Below are 24,515 nucleotides of genomic sequence, written 5' to 3' on the forward strand. Positions count from 1 at the left end.
CCTTCCAATGGCTGATGGAGCGGTGTCTGGGTGATCTCAACTTCGGGGCCACATTGATATACCTGGACGACATCATCATCTATGCCGCCACATTTTAGGACCACCTGCGGCGGTTGGGGCAGGTGCTCAGGCAGCTGCAGAAGTACGGGTTGAAGGTAAAGCCCCAGAAATGCCACTTGTTTCGTACACAGATCAAATACCTGGGGCATACCGTCTCCGCTGAAGGCGTTAGACCATCCATGGAAAAGGTCACCGCGATCCAAGGGTGGCCTACTCCCGAGATGGTAAAAGATGTACCGGCCTTCCTGGGGCTGGCCGGATATTACCGTCGCTTCGTAAAGAACTTTGCACGAAGCGCTCGAGCCCTGCAAGACCTGCTGAAAGGGGCCCCAGCCGGAGCCAATGGATGGAAGATTCAGTGGCGCGAACCGCAAGAAGAGGCCTTCCAAGATCTCAAAGCCGCCCACTCGGATGCCCCGGTGTTAGTGTATAGGGATTTCTCGCAGCCGTTCATACTGCACACTGACGGGAGCCTACACGGGCTAGGAGCTGTATTGTCCCAAGTCCAAGACGGCCGGGAAAGAGTGATCACTTACGGCAGTCGATCACTCCACGACTCCGAATGTAATCCCGACAATTACAGCTCCTTTAAGCTCGAACTCCTTGCAGTAGTGTGGGCTATAACGGAGCGGTTCGCAGAGTACCTGGCGGGCTCCGAGGTGGTGGTACGAACTGACAATAACCCACTGGCCCACCTCGAAAATGCCAAATTAGGGGCTATGGAGTAACGACAGGTGGCCCGGATGGCCAGATTCAAGTACAAAATCATCTATAAAAGGGGAGCGGAGAATGTGCATGCCGACGCCCTCTCCAGGATCCGGCGTACAACCCCAGGGCAAAGTTGAGATGACGAACTGGAAGGAAAGGAAACGCCGTTCGCTCTGGCCTCCGCCAGACTGACGGCCACCACGCGAGAACAATCCCATATGGAGCCCCAAAGAGGCATGCTAGAACAACCCCGTGATAAGTGGATCCAGCAACAGCAGGAAGATGGAGAAATTCGACCCCTACTTCAATGGTTGGCCACCGGCAAAATACCTAATGACTCTCAGAGGCAGACATTGACTCAGGACACGTTGTTAATGCTGCGCCAATGGGAGAAATTAGTGATCAGAAGGGGACTATTGTACCGCAAGGCAGTATCGCGGATGACATCAGCAACAGCTTGGCAGGTAGTCATGCTGGGAGCCCAACTTGGTGAACTAGTTAGAGAGGCCCATGAAAAAGGGGCTCATTTCGGGGCTCAAAAGACATTTCAGTGGTTACTGTTGTGAGTTCATTTTTCCCTTCACCAGTGAGGTCTGATGAACTCCCTCTTCTGGTGAAGGACGGTAGTGAGGCTGATTACCAAACAGCTGAGCAGGTAGATGATGACTGGGTCACAGGAACTGATGACTGGATATAAGGCAGCCGACGCCCTGCTGCCTTGCTGGTGATTTTCCTGCTGGATTCTTGGAGACCAGTCTGATTTCTGCTTCTCAAAGCTAAGTTTTGCTCTGCTTTTTGTACACTTTAGTTCTGGTTTTGTTTGCCTTGTTTTTTGGAGTTCAGCCATCCCCGGCTGGGGGTGAGCTGAATTCCATTTTTGTCTCTGATCTGTTGATCTCTGGCACTGTCTTCAGAATATACCTGAGTGCTGATATAGTTTTTTTGAAGCCTAGCAACTTCAGGGCCTGTTTTTCCTATCAGTCTGTTGGTACATTTTTCGATAGGGTTTTTGCGGATTGCAGACAGCCGCTTTTCTATCCTGTCCTATTTAGTTAGCTTGGGCCCCATCATTTGCTCAACCTATCTTTCTATCTGTGTTAGTGTTTTTCATCTTGCTTCACAGTCATTATAGGTTGGGGGCTGCCTATTGCTTTGGGGTCTACTCTGGGGCAGTTTAGATTTCCCCTTTCTGTCTTTAGGCTAATTTAGTTCTCCGGCTGTGATCGAGGGGACTAGGGCACCGTAGGAACCCCCCACGGCTACTGCTAGTTGTTGTGGATAGGTTCAGGGGTCTGCAATCCGATAGCTGCCAACTTCTCTGGTTTTCTGGACTTAGCTATTATTTTTGTTTTTTCCTCCTTCGGTGACTCATCCATAACAGAATCACCAGCCATACCGCAGATCCTAGGGTACTCAATAGCAGGAAAGAATTGTAAAAAAAAAAAAAAAAAAAAAGTGTCAGAATTTCTTTGTGTATATTTTTTCCTCTATATCTCTGAGGCCGTAGGGGGAATTTTTTCTCTCAATGGAGATGAAGCAATTGTCTGATCATGTGGAGCAGCTCGCTGCGGAAGTGCGGGGAATTTCCGCCTATCTTACTCATTCACATGCTGCTGAACCAAAGATCCCTACTCCTGATCTGTTTTTTGGGGATCGGTCTAAATTTTTGAATTTCAAGAATTATTGTAAATTATTTTTTGCCTTGAAGTATAACTCGTCGGGGAGCTCCACGCAGCGGGTTAAAATTGTCATCTCTTTGCTGCGCGGCGATCCCCAGGATTGGGCGTTTTCTTTGAAACCTGATGATCCTATTCTAAATAATGTGGATGCATTTTTTCAAGGGGTTGTTGTATGATGAACCTAATGCTATTGATCAGGCTGAAAAGGCCCTGTTGGCATTGAGCCAAGGTCGGGATTCTGCAGAGTTGTACTGTCAAAAATTCCGAAAGTAGGCGGTCCTTACTACCTGGAATGATGATGCCTTGGCAGCTCTCTTTTGTAAAGGTTTGTCAGAAACCGTAAAAGATACTATGGTGGGATTTCCTGTTCCCTCTGGTCTTGACGATTCTATGTCATTAGCCATTCAGGTTGATCGGCGTTTGCGTGAACGCAAGACCACACGGGAGGTGTTGCCACCTGTTGAACAAATGTCTGAACCTATGCAATGTGATAGAATTTTGTCCAGGGCGCAACGTCAGGAGTTCAGAAGGCATAATAAGCTGTGTTTTTTTTGTGGAGATGCCTCACATATTATTTCTGTACAAAAGAAAAAATGGCTGACAGCAACTCATTGATCCAAGAGAGGCACGTTCAAAGTCCAAAGACCCAGCTGGACACAGAATCCAAAAGATGAAGAAGAACAGCATCTCATCCGGGTGAAGAGTATATAAACATTTATTGTGCCATGACAAAATGCGACGTTTTGACCATCACATGGTCTTTTTCAAGCATAACATACAGCAGGATATGGCGGTCTTAAATAGGCCAATATGGCCAATCAATAACAAGTATCCGCCCACTTTATATGAAAATAACATAAAAAATACAAATAGAGCATATAAATTACATTATACATACATAGTAATAAAGTACAAATACAACCATGAAACATTTAAAAAGAATTGTACAGAATGTTAGCATATGGTGAAAATAAACAAACAAACGGCGACCAAAGGGATGTTAGTATTCCCATATCACCTAGCAACCCCAGCACCAATAACCAACATACATACATAAAGTGTCAACAACCAACCACCTCAGCCAATGATTATATTTCCTTATCAGGCGCCAAAGATCAATTGCCTATCAAAATTATCGGCACAAACCTGAGTGCCAGACTTCCCATCGCTAGTGTTCCATATCATCGCCCTCAGAGTGATCAAGTGACGTCACCCGCTGTCGCATAGAAAATGATGCACCTCACTCTCGCGATATCGCATCAGGGGATCGCACATGCGCATTGGAGCTCCATAGTGACACAGTCTACATTCCAGGGTACCCACAATCCACTGCAGACGGTCACGTGATTAATCACCTGGTCACATCTCCACCAACCGCAACACAGAGCGGTCCCATGGCGAAATCACATGACCGCATTCCCCGAATTTCAAATATATGCATCCACATATAAGAAAGAAATCATATCCAATGTATACATAGCGATTCAAACGGGCACTTAACATACTCACTGCAAAACTCATGAGGGAACAAAGATATATGACCCCCAATAAATCTAAATATATAATCAGTCATGTTGCCATAATGTTGGTAGTAACATAGCTATAAATAAGAAAAGATTCTACCAAATCGGCAGAATCCAAAATTCACTCATAGTAACATGACCATATTCAAATATATATAGTAATAAGTAACTCCCAAAAGGAGATCTTATAGAGGCCAATATAATGATGTCCACAAAAGAGCGTCTAGCTACCATAATCCAATGGTCTAGATCCTCAATCTATCCTAGATTCATGCTATCAAAAAAAATATAATATAAATTATCAAAGACCTGTATAAAAATATAAACAAAACGACAGAAAAAAGAAATAACTTTATTAACACCAAAGTGTACAGACAAGAGGGCACGGGGAATGAACCAAGGAACATATATGTCAATTCAATCACAATCCACAGAATTTCAGGACAATCCAGTCCCCATGTCCACAGAATTTCAGGACAATTCAGTCCCCATGTCCCCCGGTCATACCAAGGCACCAACCTAAAAAAACAAAACAAAAAATCAAAATCAAAATCGCTATCCAAAAACCAGAAGAATGACGCTGTTGAGGCTACTATGGATCAATTAGTGCAAATTTGTAGGTTGTATTCAAGATTCAAACCTTTCGGCTGTAGTGTATCAAGAGTAGAGATCCACTTCAGCTCCTTTCTTTTCAACAATAACATCCTATCTCCACCTCGTCTCAGCACAGGAACCCCATCTATCACCCTAAAACGCAACTGATTCACAGAATGTCTAAATTCTACAAAATGCTTCGGTATCGGTAAATCAAGAAGTTGTGTTCTAATTGTACTCTTGTGTTTACTGATGCAAGCTTTGACCTCCATAGTTGTCTCGCCCACATACAGCAATCTACATGGACAAGTGATCACATAAATGACAAAACTGGAGGTACAAGTGTAATATTCCTTTATCAAGAATCTCTTACCAGTATGTGGGTGATAAAAACTATCTCCCTTGATCATATTACCACAACATGCACAGCCAAGGCACGGAAAACTACCACACCTCAAAGGGCCTAATGTCAGCTGTCGTAGAATCTTACTAGGTCCAACATCCGCTTTAGCTAATTTATCCTTCAAGTTAGCCCCACGTCTATAAGACAAAATAGGTCTGTTAGTAAATTCAGGGACCTCTGGTAACCCCTTCCGCAGTAGACCCCAGTGCTTATTCAAAATACCACCAACTTTATTACTAATGGGACAAAAAGTTGATACAAACGGAATCTGCTTGTTAGCAATTTTATCACGTTTACAATGAAGAGCTCCATCAGTCAAATTAATGGCCCTCTCTTTGAACTGTGTAACTTTTTCCACAGGATAGCCCCTATTAATAAACTTATGGCACATTTCATCAAGTCTGTTAACCAGTTTGTTCTCATCTTTAACTATCCTCCGCACTCTCAACATCTGACTCCAAGGTAATGTTTCCACCATCCTCCTGGGATGGTTGCTGTTATATAGCAGTAGACTATTTCTGTCTGTTTCCTTCACATAGAGATCCGTAATTAGCATATTCCCTTCTTTATATACCAATGTGTCTAGAAATTGAACTTGAGTTAAGGATTCCATTAGAGTAAACTTCAACGCTGGATAAACACCATTTAACTCAGTATGAAATTTATAAAAGTCCTCCACACTACCATCCCAAACACAGAAGACATCGTCAATGTAACGCCACCAGGCGCGGACGGAGCCCCAGTAGATGGATTTGTACACATAACGATCCTCGAATACCGCCATATAGATGTTAGCGTAAGTTTGGGGCCACATTGGACCCCATGGCGGTACCCCTCACCTGCAGGAAGTAATCATCCCCAAAAAGAAAATAATTCTTCCTAAGGATGAAATCCAACAGGGAAAGGATCATCTGTGCACATTCTGGGGCCACGTCCGAGCCCGATAGCATCACATCGACAGCCTCAAGACCCCTCTCGTGTTGGATGGAGGTATACAGTGAAGCCATATCAAAAGAGGCTAACACTGTACTAGAATTAACCTGAATGTCCTTGATCTTGTCAAGGAAATCATTCGTATCTAGAATGTAGGATCGTGCTGTTGTTGCAAATCGTCGTAAGATCTTATCCAAAAAAATAGCTACTTTATTAAAAAGTGAACCCCTCCCGGATACAATAGGCCGTCCGGGAGGGTTAAAAAGATCTTTGTGGATCTTTGGCAAAGTATACAGAATAGGTGTTACTGGATTATCCACAATCAAAAAATCAGACAACTTCTGATCTATGAGCCCATTCACATGGGCCTCATTTACCAGAAGTCGCAACTCTGAAAGAAAACCTGAGGTGGGATCACCAGCCAGTTTCAAATAGACATCACTATCGGTTAGTTGGGTCATAATCTCAGCCTTGTACCTATCAGTATCCATAACAACTACAGCACCACCCTTATCCGCACTCTTAATTGTGAGGGCTGTGTTATCAGATAATTGCTGTATAGCTTGTCTCTCAACAAGGCTAAGGTTACCTTTAACTGTAAAACATGTATTTTTCCTCAATAGTGTAATGTCCCTCTCTACAAGCTGTATGTAAGACTCCACAAAGCTATTTTTAACAGGGGGCTGAAAATTACTTTTAGCATATAGACCCACACCATGAAGTGTAAACATAGATACACCACCCTCCGGTAGTGCACTAGAAGTCTGGTGTTTATCAGAAGAATAAGATGTCAAACGTAATCTCCTAAAGAATGCAAATAAATCGCATTCAATCTCAAACCAATTAGGGGAATTCACAGGACAAAAAGACAATCCCTTGGAAAGAACATCATAATCAACTTCAGTCAATTCACAGGATGAAATATTTACCACCAAATTATCATGTCCTATGGGCCCTTCTTCTTCCCCTCCATATGGCGAGTTTTCATTGGGGGGATATAAGTCTTCCCCTGCTTGTATACAGCCCTTCTTTCTCCTATGTTTCCTGCCACCTCTCCGGTTCCTTCTCTTCCCGTAACTCTGTCGACTGTGTCCTTCCCTAAAAAAAGAGAGGAAGAAGAAGCTCCAATATTGGAGTCATCAGTGGAGTCTGACTCAGCTGTAGTAAAACCGAAGTTCTGTTGTCGCTTATCATGTGGTTTCTTCCGGTTACGTGTTTGTCTCGGCCTATCCCTCCTATAATAAGAAGGAGCACCAGCCACCACTTGCCACGAAAAAATACGGCCCACTCTATAGTCCTCTGCATCACGAAACCACTTAGTCCTCTTCGTCCTTTCAATATCAGCACGATATTTCAATAGTTTTTCATCCAACTGGGTCTTATAGAGTTCCACCTCCTGTGTCGTCATCTGTGTCAATAATTGCTGTTCAAGGTCCATAATTGATTTTCTGACCACTTCCATCTCTAGTCGGAGAAACTCAATATTAAGAAGCATTAAGTCAAATGCATATTTATTTGTAATTGACTCAAACCTGTTGCAGAAAAGTGCATTGTCCGCAAGTAGAGTCGGACGTAAATGAGGTCTCAACCCACGTGGAATTCTATGTAACCTATAATATTCACAGAGGGTTGTTACATGCAGCTCAAAAGAGATGAATTTCCTTTTCTCATTCTCAAATCTTTTCTTAAGCATATCTGCAGTCGGTTTATTCAAAAATGACATATCTGTTTGGGATCCAGAAAGGATCCGTAAAGCATCATCTTCAGTATAAGAAAAAGTCATGGCATTGTCCAGTTCACCCACCTCTGGAGTAGCAATATCCATATTGGAGATCCGGTGCAAGTCTGCCAGGGTCCAAATTAATCAGTACAAAAGAAAAAATGGCTGACAGCAACTCATTGATCCAAGAGAGGCACGTTCAAAGTCCAAAGACCCAGCTGGACACAGAATCCAAAAGATGAAGAAGAACAGCATCTCATCCGGGTGAAGAGTATATAAACATTGTGCCATGACAGAATGCGACGTTTCGACCATCACATGGTCTTTTTCAAGCATAACATACAGCAGGATATGGCGGTCTTAAATAGGCCAATATGGCCAATCAATAACAAGTATCCGCCCACTTTATATGAAAATAGCATAAAAAATACAAATAGAGCATATAAATTACATTATACATACATAGTAATAAAGTACAAATACAACCATGTAACATTTAAAAAGAATTGTACAGAATGTTAGCACATGGTGAAAATAAACAAACAAACGGCGACCAAAGGGATGTTAGTATTCCCATATCACCTAGCAACCCCAGCACCAATAACCAACATACATACATAAAGTGTCAACAACCAACCACCTCAGCCAATGATTATATTTCCTTATCAGGTGCCAAAGATCAATAGCCTATCAAAATTATCGGCACAAACCTGAGTGCCAGACTTCCCATCGCTAGCGTTCCACACGCTAAGTCTTAGAAAACCAGAGAGGTTGGTAACTATGCAGACTGCAGAGCCCTGATCTTAACACACAACTAGAAGCAGTCGTGGAGCGTGCCTACGGTGGTCCTGGACGCCTCGTCACAACCAGAGAGCTAAATAAGCCTAAAGTAAGAAAAGAGGAAAACTAACTCCCCAGAGCAGACCCCAAAGGAAAGACAGCCCCCCACATGTATTGACGGTGAAGCAAGATGAAAACACAAACAACGGCAGAAAAATAGGTTGAGCAAACGATGGGGCCAAACTTACTTGAACGGACAGGAAAGGAAAGATACTGTCTGCAATCTGCCAAAAAACCCTACCAAAAATAATGTCCAACGCTTCTGATAACAAAATTAACCCTGAAGTCACTAGACTTCTCCCACTATATCAGCACTCTGGCATCTTTTTGCTCTGTCTCAGAATATTCCAATCTAATAAAGGACAAAAAGGCAAATTGGCAAATACAGATAAATAAGAGTGGAAATTCAGCACAGCCCAGGCGAGCTGGCTTACCACACAAAAACTGAGATGACCAACAAGAGCAAGTGTGAACATTAGCAAAAAACAAACTTAACTTGAGATGACTGGAGAAGAGCTGAAGTCCAAGACCTGAGAAACAGACTGAATCACCAGCAATAGGATAGGGCGTCTTATATCCAGTCTGATACTCCGGAGATCCAATCACTATCCTCCTCGTCAGGTGGCAGACCATTACCAATTAAACTAACCTCACTACCTCCTGTCACTACCAGATGGAGAATGGAAGGAGATCTCCCAGCTGGTGAAGCAGAAAATGAGCTCATAACACCGGGTTCACCGAGTCACCGGTTACACCCCTTACTCACTGCTATTTGGTCGGGAATGCAAGGGGATCACGGAGGTGGAATTAAATCCAGAAGAGCAACAACCGTGGACAGGGGTCTCGTCGTGGGTCTGGAACCACGGGCATCGGCTGCAAACCCAGCACCAAATCGTCCACACAAAACTCCAGGACCTGGAACATCCAGGGGGGACTCTGCCTCAACTCATCGACCTCCAGGCCGGGGATCGGGTACTCGTACGAGATCAGCTCCCTCAGAGCAAGCTGGAACCCTGCTGAGAAGAGAGTCCATATCGAGTGTTGCGCCGAGTAAGACCCAAGGGGCCAGTGTACGAAATACAACCTGAGAAAGACGGGGATCTCCTTACCCGTACCGTGCACTGTAATATGTTATGGCCCTGTACTTCCACCAACCTCACACGACCCGAGACCACGCCTCAGGTCTCAGAACATCTGCCATCAGTATGGGATGAGGACGACGAGGAAGACCTCCCAGCAGTACAAACGGACACTTCAAGGAATAATATCCAAGCAGACCCAGTCGACCCACCAGGCCCGACTGACCTGCCACCTTCCACCACCCCAGAAGACTCCATCACGGTTGAACCAAGACGCTCCAAGCGGTCAACAGCTGGCAAACCCCCAAACGCTACAAACAGGATCAGTTCGTATGGCAAAGGAAACTTTCGTCTCAAGACACCGACCCAGGCCTCCCCAAACCCTCGCCCGAGGACTGGTGAGCATACAGGATGGGGGAGTGTAGGAGGAGGAGTCCCCGCTGTGTATCCGGGCCGGAACCGAGGGGACCGTCACCAAGGTTCCAAGGGAGACTGTTTCCAGGAGACACAATTGGGGGACGGACCGCAGAGACTTCTAGAAAGGTTGGGGGAGGAGCTAATATAAAAGGGGGTGAGGACAGCAGCAGGAGTCAGTCGACGCACCAGGAGAGGAGAAGAGAGGTAGCTAGAGGGCGCCAGAGAGCCAAAGCAAGAGCCAGAACCAGCGCAAGGAGAGCAGGACAGCGACGGGAGAGACTGAAGGGAGACTCACCGCTAACAGAAGGGAGACGGCTCCGAGCCGTCCAACTGAGAGACAACGCCCAGCTCCGCCCCGCGGGTGCGTCCCGACCACTCCTGCCCTCGGCAGCCGACGCCCGACTCCACCCCGCGGGTGCGGCCCATCTGCTGCCGCCCTCAGCCGACGCCGCTCCACTACAGCCCGCAGTTGCGGCCTGTCTGTTGCCAACTGCAGCCCCCGCAGCTCGGCTCCGGCTGCGGCCTACGCCGTCCCACCTCCGCCGGGAGGTGCGACGCAGAGGATCTCTTTAGGGGCCTGCTGTGCCACCACTTTGCCGGGGCGTAGGAACGCCCGAAGTCTCCGCCAAATCCTCGTCGGCTGGGCCCAGCGGCTGATACGCCGAAGTATCATCAACCATCGCTCTGCCGGACATCAGAGAGGATAAGTGACACTTTATAGTTGACATTCTGGAGCCGTAGTCGGCCATACCGCGACCCTATAGTGACCGGTCTTTGCCGGGTTAGTCGTGTTTGTGTTACTAGTGTATTCTTGTGTTGATCCCTGTGAGGAAAACTGCTGTTAACTTGTTTGGTTGCGCGAGGTAGCCCCTATAGGCATATATATATATATATGTTACATCTTAAAGTTCCTCCCGTCTCCCGCCTCGTCACTGCATCCCGCGTGCCTGCAATTACTACATTCTCATCATGAAGTAGTTATTTCTCCTGTCACGTGTAATGAATATCTCCTGCAGTATTGCTAATGCCGATTCCAGTGTCGGTAAATGAGACGAGAATTAGCGTTATGGGAGATGAGTCTATGAGAAACGTATTCAGCTGCCGACTCCGAGGAGGAAACTGCTTGTTGTCTGTGGCCTAAATATATAGGTTTTATTAGTAGATGTAAAGAACAAAACTAAATACTGTAAAATAGTAAATCTCCTCATATATTTCCCTTATTATCTCCAGTAATTGTATTATTACACAGGATTTTATGATGTTACATCGGCTCATCTTCTTCTCATTCAGGTCTCTACAATATTGGATCCTCTCATTGAAGATCTTCTATATAACAGAATTTTCCTGATTTACCGATCAAGAATAGATATGGACAGAGAGAAGATGGTGGAGAGAATATTACACCTCACCCTAGAGATCCTCTTCCGGCTTACTGGAGAGGTGAGAGATTCTGATGATGTCACATTCCATCATTCTTATCTATGGGAATAACAGATGGACAGAACTGGAGAGGTGAGGACTCTGGAAATGTCTGTAGTGAGATTTATTAATGTGTCTCTCCATAACCAGGATTACACAGTAGTGAAGAAGACCTCTAGTGAGCGCTGTCAGGACCCTGTGTCTGAGGAATGGGGAAGACCCCTGAGCCCAATCACGGAGCCTCCACCTCACCCCATAATACATGAGGACATCAATGACCAGAAGATCCTAGTAATCACCTACAAGATGATTGAGCTGCTGACTGGAGAGGTGACACTGCTGGGAATACTGGGACATTACACTGTGTTCCAAATTATTATGCAAAAAATATTTCCTCATATTTTCTCTAAATTACCTATATGAATTGCAGTCATTGTTATTTTCCAGTCATCTAATATTCTAGTATAATTGCAATGTTTTTGAACAAACTGCCTATGAAAACAGTATATTTTTAAAAATAAGAAACACTCAAAATGCATGTTCCAAATTATTATGCACAGCAGAGTTTTCATCCTTTTTATTTTTATTTTGAACAAAAAAATGGTCAATTGTGAAATTATAAGCATTATCAGCTTATTACAAAATGAAATCAAACAGTTTTCAAGTCAAAACTTTATTCTAGGTGATGTTACATTTGCACATAGGACCCCTTGTTCGAAAGAAGCTTCTGAACTCTCTCGTCCATTGAATTTGTCAGTTTTTGTATGGTTTATGCTTCAATTGTTTTGCATGTGGACAGAATACCCTCCCAGAGCTGTTGCTTAGTTGTGAACTGCCTCCCGCCATCATAGACACTCCTTTTGATGATGCTCCAGAGGTTCTCAATGGGGTTGAGGTCAGGGGAAGATGGTGGCCACACCATAAGTTTGTCCTCCCATAGCAGCCAGAGATGCAGTTGTGTTATTTTCAGCATGAGACGGTGCATTATCATGCATGAAAATGATCTTGCTGCGGAAAGCACAGTTCTTCTTCTTGAACCATGGCAGGAAGTGCTGTTTTAGAAACTCCACATAGATTATGGAGTTCATCTTTACCCCTTAATTGTAAAGTGCTGCGGAATATGCTGGCGCTATATAAATAAAAATTATTAATTATTATTATTACCCCTTCAGGGTTCCCAAAGGGGCCGACAATCTCTCTCCCCATGATTCCAGCCCAAAACATTACTCCACCTCCTCCTTGTTGGCGCCTTAGCCGTGTTTTCATGGGGTGTCCGTCAACCAGCTATCCTCCACTCCATCCATCTGGACCATCGAGCGTTGCACAGCACTCATCGGTAAACAAAACAGTTTGGAAGTCAGTCTTCATGTATCGTTTGGCCCACTGGAGCCGTTCCTGCTTGTGTGCAGTGGATAGAGGTGGTCGACAGGATGGCTTACGCACAGCTGCAAACCTCTGAAGGACCCTGCATCTTGTTGTTCGGGGGACGTTGGAGGCACCAGCAGCTTCAAAAACTTGTCTGCTGCTATGACAAGGCATTTTTGCAGCTGCTCTTTTAACCTGACACAATTGCCTGTTGGAAAGAGTCCTCAATTTTTCCTTATCAGCATGCACACGTGTGTGCTGGGAATCAGCGACATACTTCTTGTGCGATGATCATGATGAAGTGTCTTGGCAATGTTGATTGTAGTCATGCCTTGGCCTAAATACTCCACAATTTGTTGCTTCTCAGCAGCCGACACATCCTTTTTCTTTCCCATTTTGGCAAAAAATGTAGGCTGCTTAATAATGTGGAACAGCCTTCTTAAGTAGTCTTGCCTTTATTTGGACACACCTGCCAAACTAATTTCCACAGGTATCTGCAATTGCTTTCAGTGATATAAAGAGCCCTGACACACATCACCATCAATGAGTTTAAATGACAAACAAAACAATTCTAACCTTATCACTCCTAAACTCTTTTTGCATAATAATTTGGAACACAGTGTATACAGTAATGCTATGAAGGTATCAGGGGGGATGACTTTATCATTGTATGTGTCAGGTTCCTATAAGGTGTCAGGATGTCGCCGTCTATTTCTCCATGGAGGAGTGGGATTATTTAAAAGGACACAAAGATTTGTACAATGATGTCATGATGGAGGTTCCCCAGCCCCTCACATCAACAGGTAATAGATAGGGCTGAATACACACGGCCTATAATTATCTGTATGAAAAGAATTAAGTCCCTGTATGTGTTTTTTTTTCAGATCTATCCAATAAGATGATACCAGAGAGATGTCCCCATCCTCTTCTTCCACAGGACTGTAAAGAAGAAGATTCCAATGTTCCTGTGGATCATCATGTAGTTGGAGAGAAGGTGTCATGAGATCTCCCCTATGATGTGTAGACAGCTGTGAAGGTCTTGTGCTCAGTCTTGTTTTATCCACCAGTATTATATGTTTTATACTTGTGTAATGAGAACGGTGGAGATGGCAGGATTAGAGCTGATCATAGATGTGACTTCTCCATCTGTCTGTGACTTTTACAATATTTGTTTCAGGGTGAAGATCTGACCCATATTAATACTACAGAGACATATGTGAGGGGTGATGAGCGGTGTAAAGAGGAGATTCCTACATATGACTACCCAGGTGAGTAGTAATCACTAAATGCAGAGAAATCACAGATTCTTCTCAGTCACCAGCTGTGGCGGCTTTATCGGTGGTGTAGTCCAGCTGTATTGCAATCGTGTGATCACCATTTTGCCTCTACCACAAAATTCTCGTCCACCCAAAACTGTTCACATGACCTCAGGTATTGAATGCCCTTTTCTATAGAACATACAACCTGGAGGATCCACCTACACACTGGGATTAGAAGATGCTGATCTTTACCTTCCCAGATCTGTAAACAACAAAGCCAAATGATGGCATACGTAGAATGTGCTGACAAGTTAGAAAATCACTTGAATAAAAATATTATGATGGGCAAGAGGAAGAGGTAGCCTGATATAGGGCATGAGCGCTGTGACTTCTGGGTCAGGTCCTCCAGGACCATAGAGATGGCGTGGCTGCAGTCAGGGCATAGAGGAGAGCGCATGCGCGCTTAGCAACACAGTGCGGCCATAGGATCAAGTGCGGAATCCCTGGAGCAGCCGCGGCTCCGGGAGTGGTGACGTCAGACGCGGAGTCCTGGCCTTCGGTGAGAGCGGCATGACAGATATCTTATTGGGTGAATCTCCCTTCTCTCCCTTTGTGCTGCTGAATGTGCCCATATGGTCCCTACAAGACCAGGTCCAGTCTTTCTGGCCAAACGTCACTTTTATGATCACTAACATTAAATGTGCAGTGAGGTAAAGTGTGAATTTCTGGACAATAACAGCAAAGTTTCCCTTTATCCTGACTTTTCAATTTCTTTAAAACAAAATAACTTCAAGAAAGGTTGTGGTAAACTACATAAAAACCATTACACCTGTGCCATGATATATCTCTAAGGCTAGTTTCACACTAGCGTTACCGGGCGCAGCGCAGGGCCACCACTAAGCTCCGCCCCCGGCCGCGACCCCTTCGGTCAGCTCCTTCTATGTTCACATGATGCTGCATGCGATCAGCGTACCGTATATTCCACGTTGGGTGCGTTGGTACACTTTTGCCGGCGCATCCTCCCTTTTGGTGCTGCGCCGACGTGCGCCAAACGCACTGTGTTGCATTTTTGTGTCTTCGGCGCAGTGCCAAAAGGGCGGATGCGCCAGCAAAAGTGTACGAGCGCACGACCAGCGTACCCAACGCTAAATATAGGGTATGCTGATCGCATGCAGCGTCATGCGATCATAGGAGGAGCTGACCGGAAGGGGCGCGGACGGGGGCGGAGCTTAGCAGCGGCCCTGCGCTACGCCCGGTAACGCTAGTGTGAAACTAGCCCAAGCTGTGTGTGGCTGATGGTTGTAATATACAAACCAAACAGATCAAGGAAGCATATTGCCATAAAATACACATTGCTTTATTGAAATACGTACAAAAGACACAGACAATTATAAAAAGAGATGGATAACCAAATAGATATCACAGGCACATATGTCTTCATAAAGTATTAAAAATACACCAAGGGGTACAGACCATATATCGCAAAGTCATAGTATAATGCACCTAGTATAGGACATAAGGGGCACAAAAAACATATAACCTATGCAAGGTGTGCACTGCAACAAATATTACCGACATGTATGTCACCAGCATGGAGATATATAAATAAATGAATCGTATTCAGAGAGGATATAATGCACTGCATTGGCAATAATGCTGGGCCAGAGTGCTCTAATGGCATCAAAAAGTATAACACAGTGTGTTTTGAGAGTCAAATATCGCCAGAGCAATAAACATTAAATAAAAGATAGAAAGCCTCTCTGCAATCTATGTAAGCATCTCATTAGATTCAATCTGTATAACTAAATAGATTATGAGCAAAGAGCATATAGTGTGTGCTCAGAGTTAAATGCTTCCAGAACAATACACATAGAGATCAACATTGGTGCTCACATGGCAAGTCCCCCAGTCCCAAGTGTGTTACAGCAACCCCTAAGAAGTAAGAAACGAGCATATGACCTGTGATACCGCAGTCCCCGACGCGCGTTTCGCCTTAGCTTCGTCCTGGGAGCCAGCAAAAGTGTACCAGCGCACGACCAGCGTACCCAACGCTAAATATAGGGTACGCTGATCGCATGCAGCGTCATGTGATCATAGGAGGAGCTGACCAGAAGGGGCGTGGCCGGGGCGGAGCTTAGCGGCCGCCCTGCGCTACGCCCGGTAACGCTAGTGTGAAACTAGCCCAAGCTGTGCATGGCTGATGGTTGTAATATACAGTTATTCATGCCTGCAGGAGATGCGTTGGCATGGCTCGAGCCCTGGTTTCATGGAGTCACTCCACATGATAAATTCCATTATGTTTTCAATCATAAAGAGTTCAGATTACTGCACAATCTCTCCTGAAATGGGGGCGCTAATACTTTCTCTATTCCTCTGGTCAGGACTCATAGTAGCTCCAAGGGTCCACCATAAATGAGTGCAACTCTGATATAGTGTTGGAGCTGTCCCCAAAACATACGTTGTTGTCGGAAATGTAACATTTTTTTATTTTATGTCTTTTTTTTTTTTTTTACATGTTCATCTATAGTTTGATTGTGGTGGGATTGGTCTGCCTCACTTATCTGGGTCTGTAACTCTGTGGTAGTCTTTAAAAAAAAAGTCTCAGTGGCTCAGTGGTTCGCGTTGCAGCCTTGCAGCGCTGGAGTCCTGGGTTCGAATCCCACCAAGGAGGGTGTGGTGCTCTCCAATTGGCTAAAGCAGGGAGCAGATTACTACAGCTGGACAACACACAAACCCATACTGCCAGACTGGATGGTACCACAGGTTGCAGGCACCTTAATTTTAGTGGCTGGACAGAGTCTGGGCCGCCCCAAAGCTTCTGGTTCCGATGTTTCCTCCATTCCCAGCACCGCCTGCAGGATGAATAAGGCGGCGCGTGGTGACAGAAGCAGATCCCAGAGGAGATGTGACACGTCATTTGTAGATGCACTAATATGACAAAATGGCAGAAAACCAGAGCAGGAGAAATCCACACATAAAGCGATGGGGTTTGGGCACAGTACAAGGCTCAGAAGCTAGGGGGAGATTTGACTTTGGGAGTGTGGATTTTGCTGAATTGGTTTATGGAAGCCATGTCTCTTTTAACCCCTTTCTGACATTAAATGTAATAATCCGTCCCTGTGCCCCGGGCTTATTTGACCAGGGACAGATTATTACGTGATTGTGATCACCTGTGCACCCCCCCCGCCACCGAGTATCAGCTGATTCTGACAGCTGACCCCCGGCACTAAGTGCCAGGAGCTGTCTCAGACTGCTACCAGCATTTTAACCTGCGAAATGCTGCGACCGAACGCGATTGCAGCATTCTGAGAGCCAGCAGAGGGCTGGCAGCCCCTCTGCCTTTGGATCGGAGACCATACGGCGTGACGCGGGTGTGATGTACAATGTCGGCAAGATATGTTTTCTGTTGCAATGTGCTAACAAATCCTCCATCCTAGGACATTGTAAACTGTCAGTAGTAGGAATTCCTTCCCCCCAGGTTTTATCAACCCTGCCACTTCCTCTGGAAGAGCAGGAATGTTAATTAGCTAGACCATCTTCCTCACACCATTTGGCTTCTCTCAGCTGAAAGAGAAAAAAAGTGCGGGAACTAAAGGTCTTTGTTTGAAATAAAACTTTAAGAGCCTGCCCTGCGAAAACCGTACCAAGTAGAGATATGAAAATCATATTTTTGTAACCTGAGCGGTCCCAGCTTCGAGACCGCGTATGTTTCGAAGTTCTACCCTGTCCAGAACAGGAGATAGGATTTGCGCCCAAATGGATGGTCATATCGCATAGATGTTTGATGTTTTCTTGATAGGCTCATTACGCTGGGAAACATGATACCACTGATGAGTCCATACCAGCTTCTCCCATAAAGTTATAGCTAATCTAAGTTTTGTAGCCAAAACATAACTTGGATAAGAGAGGTGGGATCAACCCAGAATGCACCTCTCTGTGATGTCACATAGGAAAGTCTATAAGGCATTCCCTGGCAGAACCAGCTGAGAACAGCTGCAGAGTCCGTGCTGACAAGAACTCAGATGAGCGGAGAAGTGCAGCTCCGCCTCCACCCACCTTAGCCGCATGGTCTGCCTAAGGAACAATATGGAACTGTGAGTGTAATCTCTTTGTTTTCTCCACTTTTATTTTATACCTGTACTGTACATATTTTATGTCTCAATTTTATAGCAACTTTTATCTGTAATCACTGTCCTCTTTCGGAAAATAAATGAAATAATTATTTAGATCTGTCTCTATGCTCTAAGACTCGAACTATACGCCTTTGATAGATAATCGCTACTAATTCAAGGGGTTTGCCACGGACCCTCTTAATTTAACACTGTGAATTAAGTAACCGTGACTGGTGGCAGCGCGTTGTGTACGGCTATTACGGCTTGCTGGCAGTACAGAAGGGTCTTATATTGCTGAATAAGGGTCTGCGGCCACAGCATTGATAATTCCCTTACTGCAGAAGCCTAATTGCCGGTTCACAACAGGCAGCCCGTCCGGCGACCAATTATCCTAGGTGCAGTTCCCTGACTGACCTGAGGGTAAGGGGGGCGCCGGAGAGCTGCGAGTTCCAAGGTGGAACTGAGAAAGTGGGATATACACAAATCCCCGCAGTACTTGGAAGATTGATAGCAGTGGTGGGGCATCCAAATTAAACTCCCCCTGCGGCAAATTGTAGAGCGAGATTAGCTTGCTGGATATTTTTGTCACATGGTGCCAGTGGTGGGATAACTAAGATAAGCCCCACTGCGCCTGTGATAGCCGTGTGCCGGCATTGTGTCACGTCCCTCCGTCCGCTGATACACCGGTGTCAGTGGTGGGATTGTGACATAGTGGTGACACAGGGTCCGCTGTCCGTCGCGTTTTGGTGGCAGCGGGACCCCCGTTAGTCGTCGCCCGTAAGTGGACGAACGGCCGTGGGCTGTCCGTCACATATTGGTGGCAGAGCGGTGGGATAATCCTAGAGCATTAGTGATTTGGTTTGAGCAATCATTCCTCTCACTAAAGACCTGCACGGTTCCTGCGGGAATCCTGCATCATAGGTTTTGGAGAACAGACTCAGTGGTTACTAGTCCTGAGACATTAGTGTGTACTTGCAAGTATCCCCCTCCCGTTTCTTCGTTTTTCTTTTTCTATCTTTTATTTGGCAACCATGGCGGCGATGACAGTGGAGTGGTATCAGAAGCAGAAAAAGGAAGTTCTTGCTGGGTTATGCACGTACCAAGGCCTTGACGCCACGAACAAAAACAGAGCTCAAATGATCGCGGCTCTAGTGCAGCTGGACAACGACCAGAATCCAGCGAGCGCAGAAGTTGGCCCAAGTGGCAATGGGGCTGCAGCAGAGGCTCCACTCCTGAGCGCTGGCCCCACATTCAACCAGAACGGGGTGGACCCCTATCTGCAAATGGCCTTGGACGAACTCCCCGCCGAAGACAGGGATGGGCGGGTGAGGCTGATCCAGCAATATCGGCAGGAGGCCCAAGCCGAACGTGAGCGCCAAGCTGAGGCTGAGAGAGCCGAGCACCAGGCGCAGAGGGCCCATGAACTGGAGGTACTCCAGCGGGGTGGGAATGCCCCCACAGCCCGAAGCAGTGAGCCCAGCAGCGTCCAGACTCCTAAACCCCGGCCAGAGCATTTTCCCGTGATGGAAAAGGATGGGGACTTGGACACATTTCTGCGAGCCTTTGAGAAAGCCTGCAGACAGTACCAGCTGCCTAGAGACCAATGGGCAAGGTACTTGACCCCAGGGCTAAAAGGCAAAGCCCTGGAGGCATTTGCTTCTCTTCCGCCAGAAGCCGATGACGACTATGACGCCATAAAGCAGGCGCTGATCGCCAAATACCGGCTGACACCTGAGGTATACCGAAAGAAGTTCCGGCACCTCCAACGTGGCCCACACGATAGCTACAGTGATGTGGTGCAAGGACTCAGGACCCACTTTGACCAGTGGATCCATGGACTGTCCGTTGAAACCTTTGAGCAGCTACGGGACCTGATGATCAAAGACCAGTTCCTGCATCTCTGCCCAGCTGAGGTCCGACAGTTCATCCTGGACCGCGAACCAACGAACGCGGACAAAGCGGCGCAGATCGCCGACAACCACGAGGCCAACCGGAAGCCCGAGACGCGGAGGCCAGTCGCCACCAGCTGGAAAGGGGGTAAGCCAGCAACCAACCCCAATGCCCCAGCTAGCCGTCCCTCCGGAGGCCCTGTCCCTGTTGCCAACAACAGGCCGGCTACTGACAGTCGCCTGTGTCACCACTGCAAGCGGCCTGGTCACTTCTCTTACACCTGTCCGGATAGGCCGAAGAACCCCCCAGCCAAGGCCCCCGGGCCCAACGCCTCTGTTCTTTTGGTGGGAGGTGTGGTTGGGAGGGCTGACGACAACGTTCAACCTGTTCAGGTCGGGGCCCGTCTTGCTACAGGCCTCAAGGACACCGGGGCTGAACGAACCCTCATCCGTCCTGGACTGGCGGCCCCTGAAGAGTTTGTTGAGGGGAAAACCTTGACTGTCACCGGGATTGGAGGCACCCGTTGTCCCTTGCCAGTGGCACGAGTTTTTCTTGATTGGGGTGCCGGGAGCGGGTTGAGGGAGGTGGGAGTGTCTGAAAATTTGCCCACTGATGTTTTATTGGGGACTGACTTGGGGAGGATGGTTGCATACTATGTCCCTGACACCCTTCCCCAAACTGATAATAAGGGTAACGTTAACCCTGATGATGATGATGATGACGGGAAACTGAATGTGTTACCTGCTAATGCCTTGATGAGTAATGATGCAACTAACAACCATTCTTTCCCCAGGTACGATGCTGATGCTGATGTGAATGTACCAAAGCAAACTGATAACCATTCTTTTCCTAGGAATGATGATGTTGATGTATCTGTGCCGACTGAACCCGTTAACCCTTTCTTTGAAACGGTAGATGTGTCCACAGGTACCGAGGTGCTCAGCCCCGTCACTCTGCGGAGTGAGACGGCTGAGGAACCCCTGGCAGGAGCAAGCAACGGTGCTCAAGAGAATGGGGAGGTGCATGGGGACCATGAGGAAGGTAATGCCATGCAGCTGACCAGTGCCACCGAGGAAGGTAACTGGCCCATAAGTAGCACTGCTCCTAAAGTGTTGGGGGTGGATGGGGAGGGAGAGCCCAGGGCAGCACCGGCTGATGGGTCTGTAGAAATCCCCAGGGAGACAGCATACATAGCAGCTGTCACACGCAGTCAGAGTGCCCAGATCGCAGGTAACGCACTGTCTTCTGGACCCTCTGCTTCTACAGGAGAGACTGAACCAGAGGTGAACCCAGAGTCGGTTCCAGAGGGTCCCAATAAAGGAGGTACCCTGACGTCACTTCTGGCAGCCTCCAGCATGGAGTTCCAGGCTGCTCTGCACTCAGATGCCAGCCTGGAGAAATTGAGAGGTCTCGCCGAGACGCCCACCTCCAAGCCTGATAAGGAGAGGGTGTTCTGGGAACGAGGAAGGTTGTACCGGGAGACAGTACCCGGAGATCCTAAAAAGGAGTGGTTGAGGGAAAGACAGCTGGTCGTCCCCTATCAGTTCAGAACCGAGTTGTTGCGGATTGCCCATGAGATTCCACTCGCTGGACACTTGGGGATCAGCAAAACAAAGGCACGGCTGTCTCAACACTTCTATTGGCCCAAGATGGGGACAGATGTAACACACTACTGCCGCTCCTGCGCCACCTGTCAAAAAGTGGGTAAGGCGGGGCCTGCTCTTAAGGCTCCCCTTATTCCTTTGCCGGTGATAGAGGAGCCTTTCCAGAGAATCGCGGTGGACATTGTAGGACCGCTGTCCGTCCCCAGCAGCTCCGGAAAGCGATACATTCTCACCGTGGTAGACTACGCTACCCGGTACCCAGAGGCAGTAGCTCTGTCTTCAACCAGGGCAGATAAGGTGGCTGACGCACTGGTGACCATCTTTTCAAGAGTAGGATTTCCCAGGGAGATGCTTACCGATCAAGGGCCCCAATTCATGTCTCGCCTAATGGAGGCTCTCTGTGAGAAAATGCAGGTGACGCAGCTGGTATCGAGTCCGTATCACCCACAGACTAACGGTTTGTGTGAACGTTTCAACGGTACCCTCAAACAGATGCTCCGCATACTGGTTGAGACCCAAGGGCGCGACTGGGAGCGGTACCTCCCACACCTGCTGTTCGCTTACAGAGAAGTTCCGCAGGCCTCGACCGGGTTCTCCCCCTTCGAGCTCCTGTATGGCAGGCGAGTCCGGGGACCCCTTGGGTTGATAAGAGAATCCTGGGAAGATGAGCCAAACCCCACAGAAGTGTCCATCGTGGATTATGTCATGCGCTTCCGTGACAAGATGCAGACCTTGACGCAGTTGATGCATGACAACATGACGCAGGCTCAGGCTGACCAGAAGCACTGGTACGACCAGAACGCCCGGGAGCGGACCTACCAGGTGGGTCAAAAGGTGTGGGCGCTGGTCCCTGTACCAACGGATAAGCTTCAGGCAGCCTGGGAAGGCCCGTACGTCGTCCACCAACAGCTCAACCCGGTCACCTACGTGGTCACGCTTGACCATGCTCGGGGTAGGCGCAAGGCCTTTCACGTCAACATGCTGAAGGCGCACTACGAACGTGAAGCTTGCGTCCTACCGGTCTGCAATCTGCCAGAGGATGGGGAGGAAGATCCCCTCCTGGACATGCTGGCCCAGGCCAAGGCCGATGGGTCCATTGAGGACATGGAGATAAGTGGTTCGCTCACCGTGTCCCAGCGGTTGCAGTTGATGGCCACCCTGGAACTCTTCCGGCCCGTGTTCACCAACCGTCCTGGGAGGACGGAGTTAGCGGTTCATGAGGTGGACACCGGGAATCATGCCCCATTACGGCGAACACCTTATCGGATCTCTGAAACGGTGCAACAAGTCATGCGCCGAGAGGTCGATGAGATGTTAAGGCTGGGAGTGATTCGACGGTCAAAAGGTGCGTGGGCTTCACCTGTAGTCCTCGTTCCTAAAAAGGATCGAACCACCCGGTTCTGCGTGGACTACAGGGGGCTCAACGCCATCACAACCTCTGATGCCCACCCAATGCCGCGCATCGAGGATTTGCTCAAGCGGTTGACAAACGCCAACTACATATCCATCATGGATTTGAGTCGGGGATACTGGCAGATTCCCCTGAGCCCTGAGGCGCAGGAGAAATCCGCCTTTATCACCCCCTTTGGACTGTACGAGTCCACGGTCATGCCCTTCGGCATGAAGAATGCCCCTGCCACTTTCCAGCGGATGGTCAACCACCTGCTTCGGGGACTGGAGGAGTACGCGGTGGCGTACTTAGACGATATTGCCGTCTTCAGTTCCACCTGGGAGGAACACCTTCAGCACCTCCAGGAGGTGCTCAAGCGTCTTCACCAGGCAGGCCTGACCATCAAGCCAGGGAAGTGCCAGATAGGCATGCACAAGGTCCACTACCTGGGGCACCGGGTAGGCGGGGGTTCCATGAGTCCGGAGCCAGAAAAAGTGGACGCAATCGTGTCCTGGCCTACCCCCAGGACCAAGAAACAGGTGAAGTCCTTCTTGGGCACTGCAGGGTACTATAGGCGGTTCGTACAGGACTATAGCGCCCTTGCCAAACCCTTGACTGACCTCACCAAGCAGAGGCTACCCCAAACAGTCAACTGGACAGATGACTGTGAGGCGGCTTTCCAAGCTTTGAAAGCAGCCCTGTGCAACTCTCCAGTGTTGAGAGCAGTCGACAGCAGTCGCCCGTTTCTGGTACAGACCGACGCCAGCGAGTTTGGCCTCGGTGCTGTGCTTAGCCAGGTCGACTCGGGGGACCAAGAGCACCCCGTGTTGTACCTGAGCCGGAAACTTTTGCCGAGGGAAGTGGCATACTCGACCATCGAGAAGGAGTGTCTGGCCATGGTGTGGGCACTGCAGCGTTTGCAGCCCTACCTGTATGGGCGCGCCTTCACGGTGGTAACCGACCACAACCCTCTGAGCTGGTTGCACACAGTGTCCGGAACCAATGGAAGATTGCTCCGCTGGAGCCTTGCCCTTCAACAGTACGATTTTACTGTAAAACACAGGAAGGGCAGTGAAAACGGCAATGCCGATGGGTTGTCCCGCCGGGGCGAACCCGCTGAGGTGCGCATGGCCGATTACCGAGAGGTAATGCCTCCTTAGCGCCCTCTTAAGGGGGGAGGTGTGATGTACAATGTCGGCAAGATATGTTTTCTGTTGCAATGTGCTAACAAATCCTCCATCCTAGGACATTGTAAACTGTCAGTAGTAGGAATTCCTTCCCCCCAGGTTTTATCAACCCTGCCACTTCCTCTGGAAGAGCAGGAATGTTAATTAGCTAGACCATCTTCCTCACACCATTTGGCTTCTCTCAGCTGAAAGAGAAAAAAAGTGCGGGAACTAAAGGTCTTTGTTTGAAATAAAACTTTAAGAGCCTGCCCTGCGAAAACCGTACCAAGTAGAGATATGAAAATCATATTTTTGTAACCTGAGCGGTCCCAGCTTCGAGACCGCGTATGTTTC

The 24,515-nt window shown here is 47.7% G+C and overlaps 2 protein-coding genes across 2 annotated transcripts in view; both read left to right on the forward strand.

The window, feature by feature from the left end:
* The window catches only part of LOC141072977 (uncharacterized), a 244,580-nt gene that overhangs the window by 139,972 nt on the left and 80,093 nt on the right, over positions 1 to 24,515 (forward strand). The gene's annotated exons all lie outside the window — the stretch shown is intronic.
* LOC141073016 (uncharacterized) lies at positions 9,671 to 13,767 on the forward strand. Its single transcript, XM_073560292.1, has 5 exons — positions 9,671 to 9,937; positions 11,247 to 11,396; positions 11,526 to 11,705; positions 13,420 to 13,543; positions 13,625 to 13,767. Exons 1-5 carry the CDS (start codon positions 9,671 to 9,673, stop codon positions 13,741 to 13,743), a joined length of 840 nt encoding a protein of 279 aa, XP_073416393.1. The 3' UTR covers positions 13,744 to 13,767.

The sequence above is a fragment of the Dendrobates tinctorius genome, unplaced genomic scaffold, assembly GCF_039654945.1.
Source record: "Dendrobates tinctorius isolate UK_male_01 unplaced genomic scaffold, ASM3965494v1 ptg000294l, whole genome shotgun sequence".
NCBI lineage: Eukaryota > Metazoa > Chordata > Amphibia > Anura > Dendrobatidae > Dendrobates > Dendrobates tinctorius.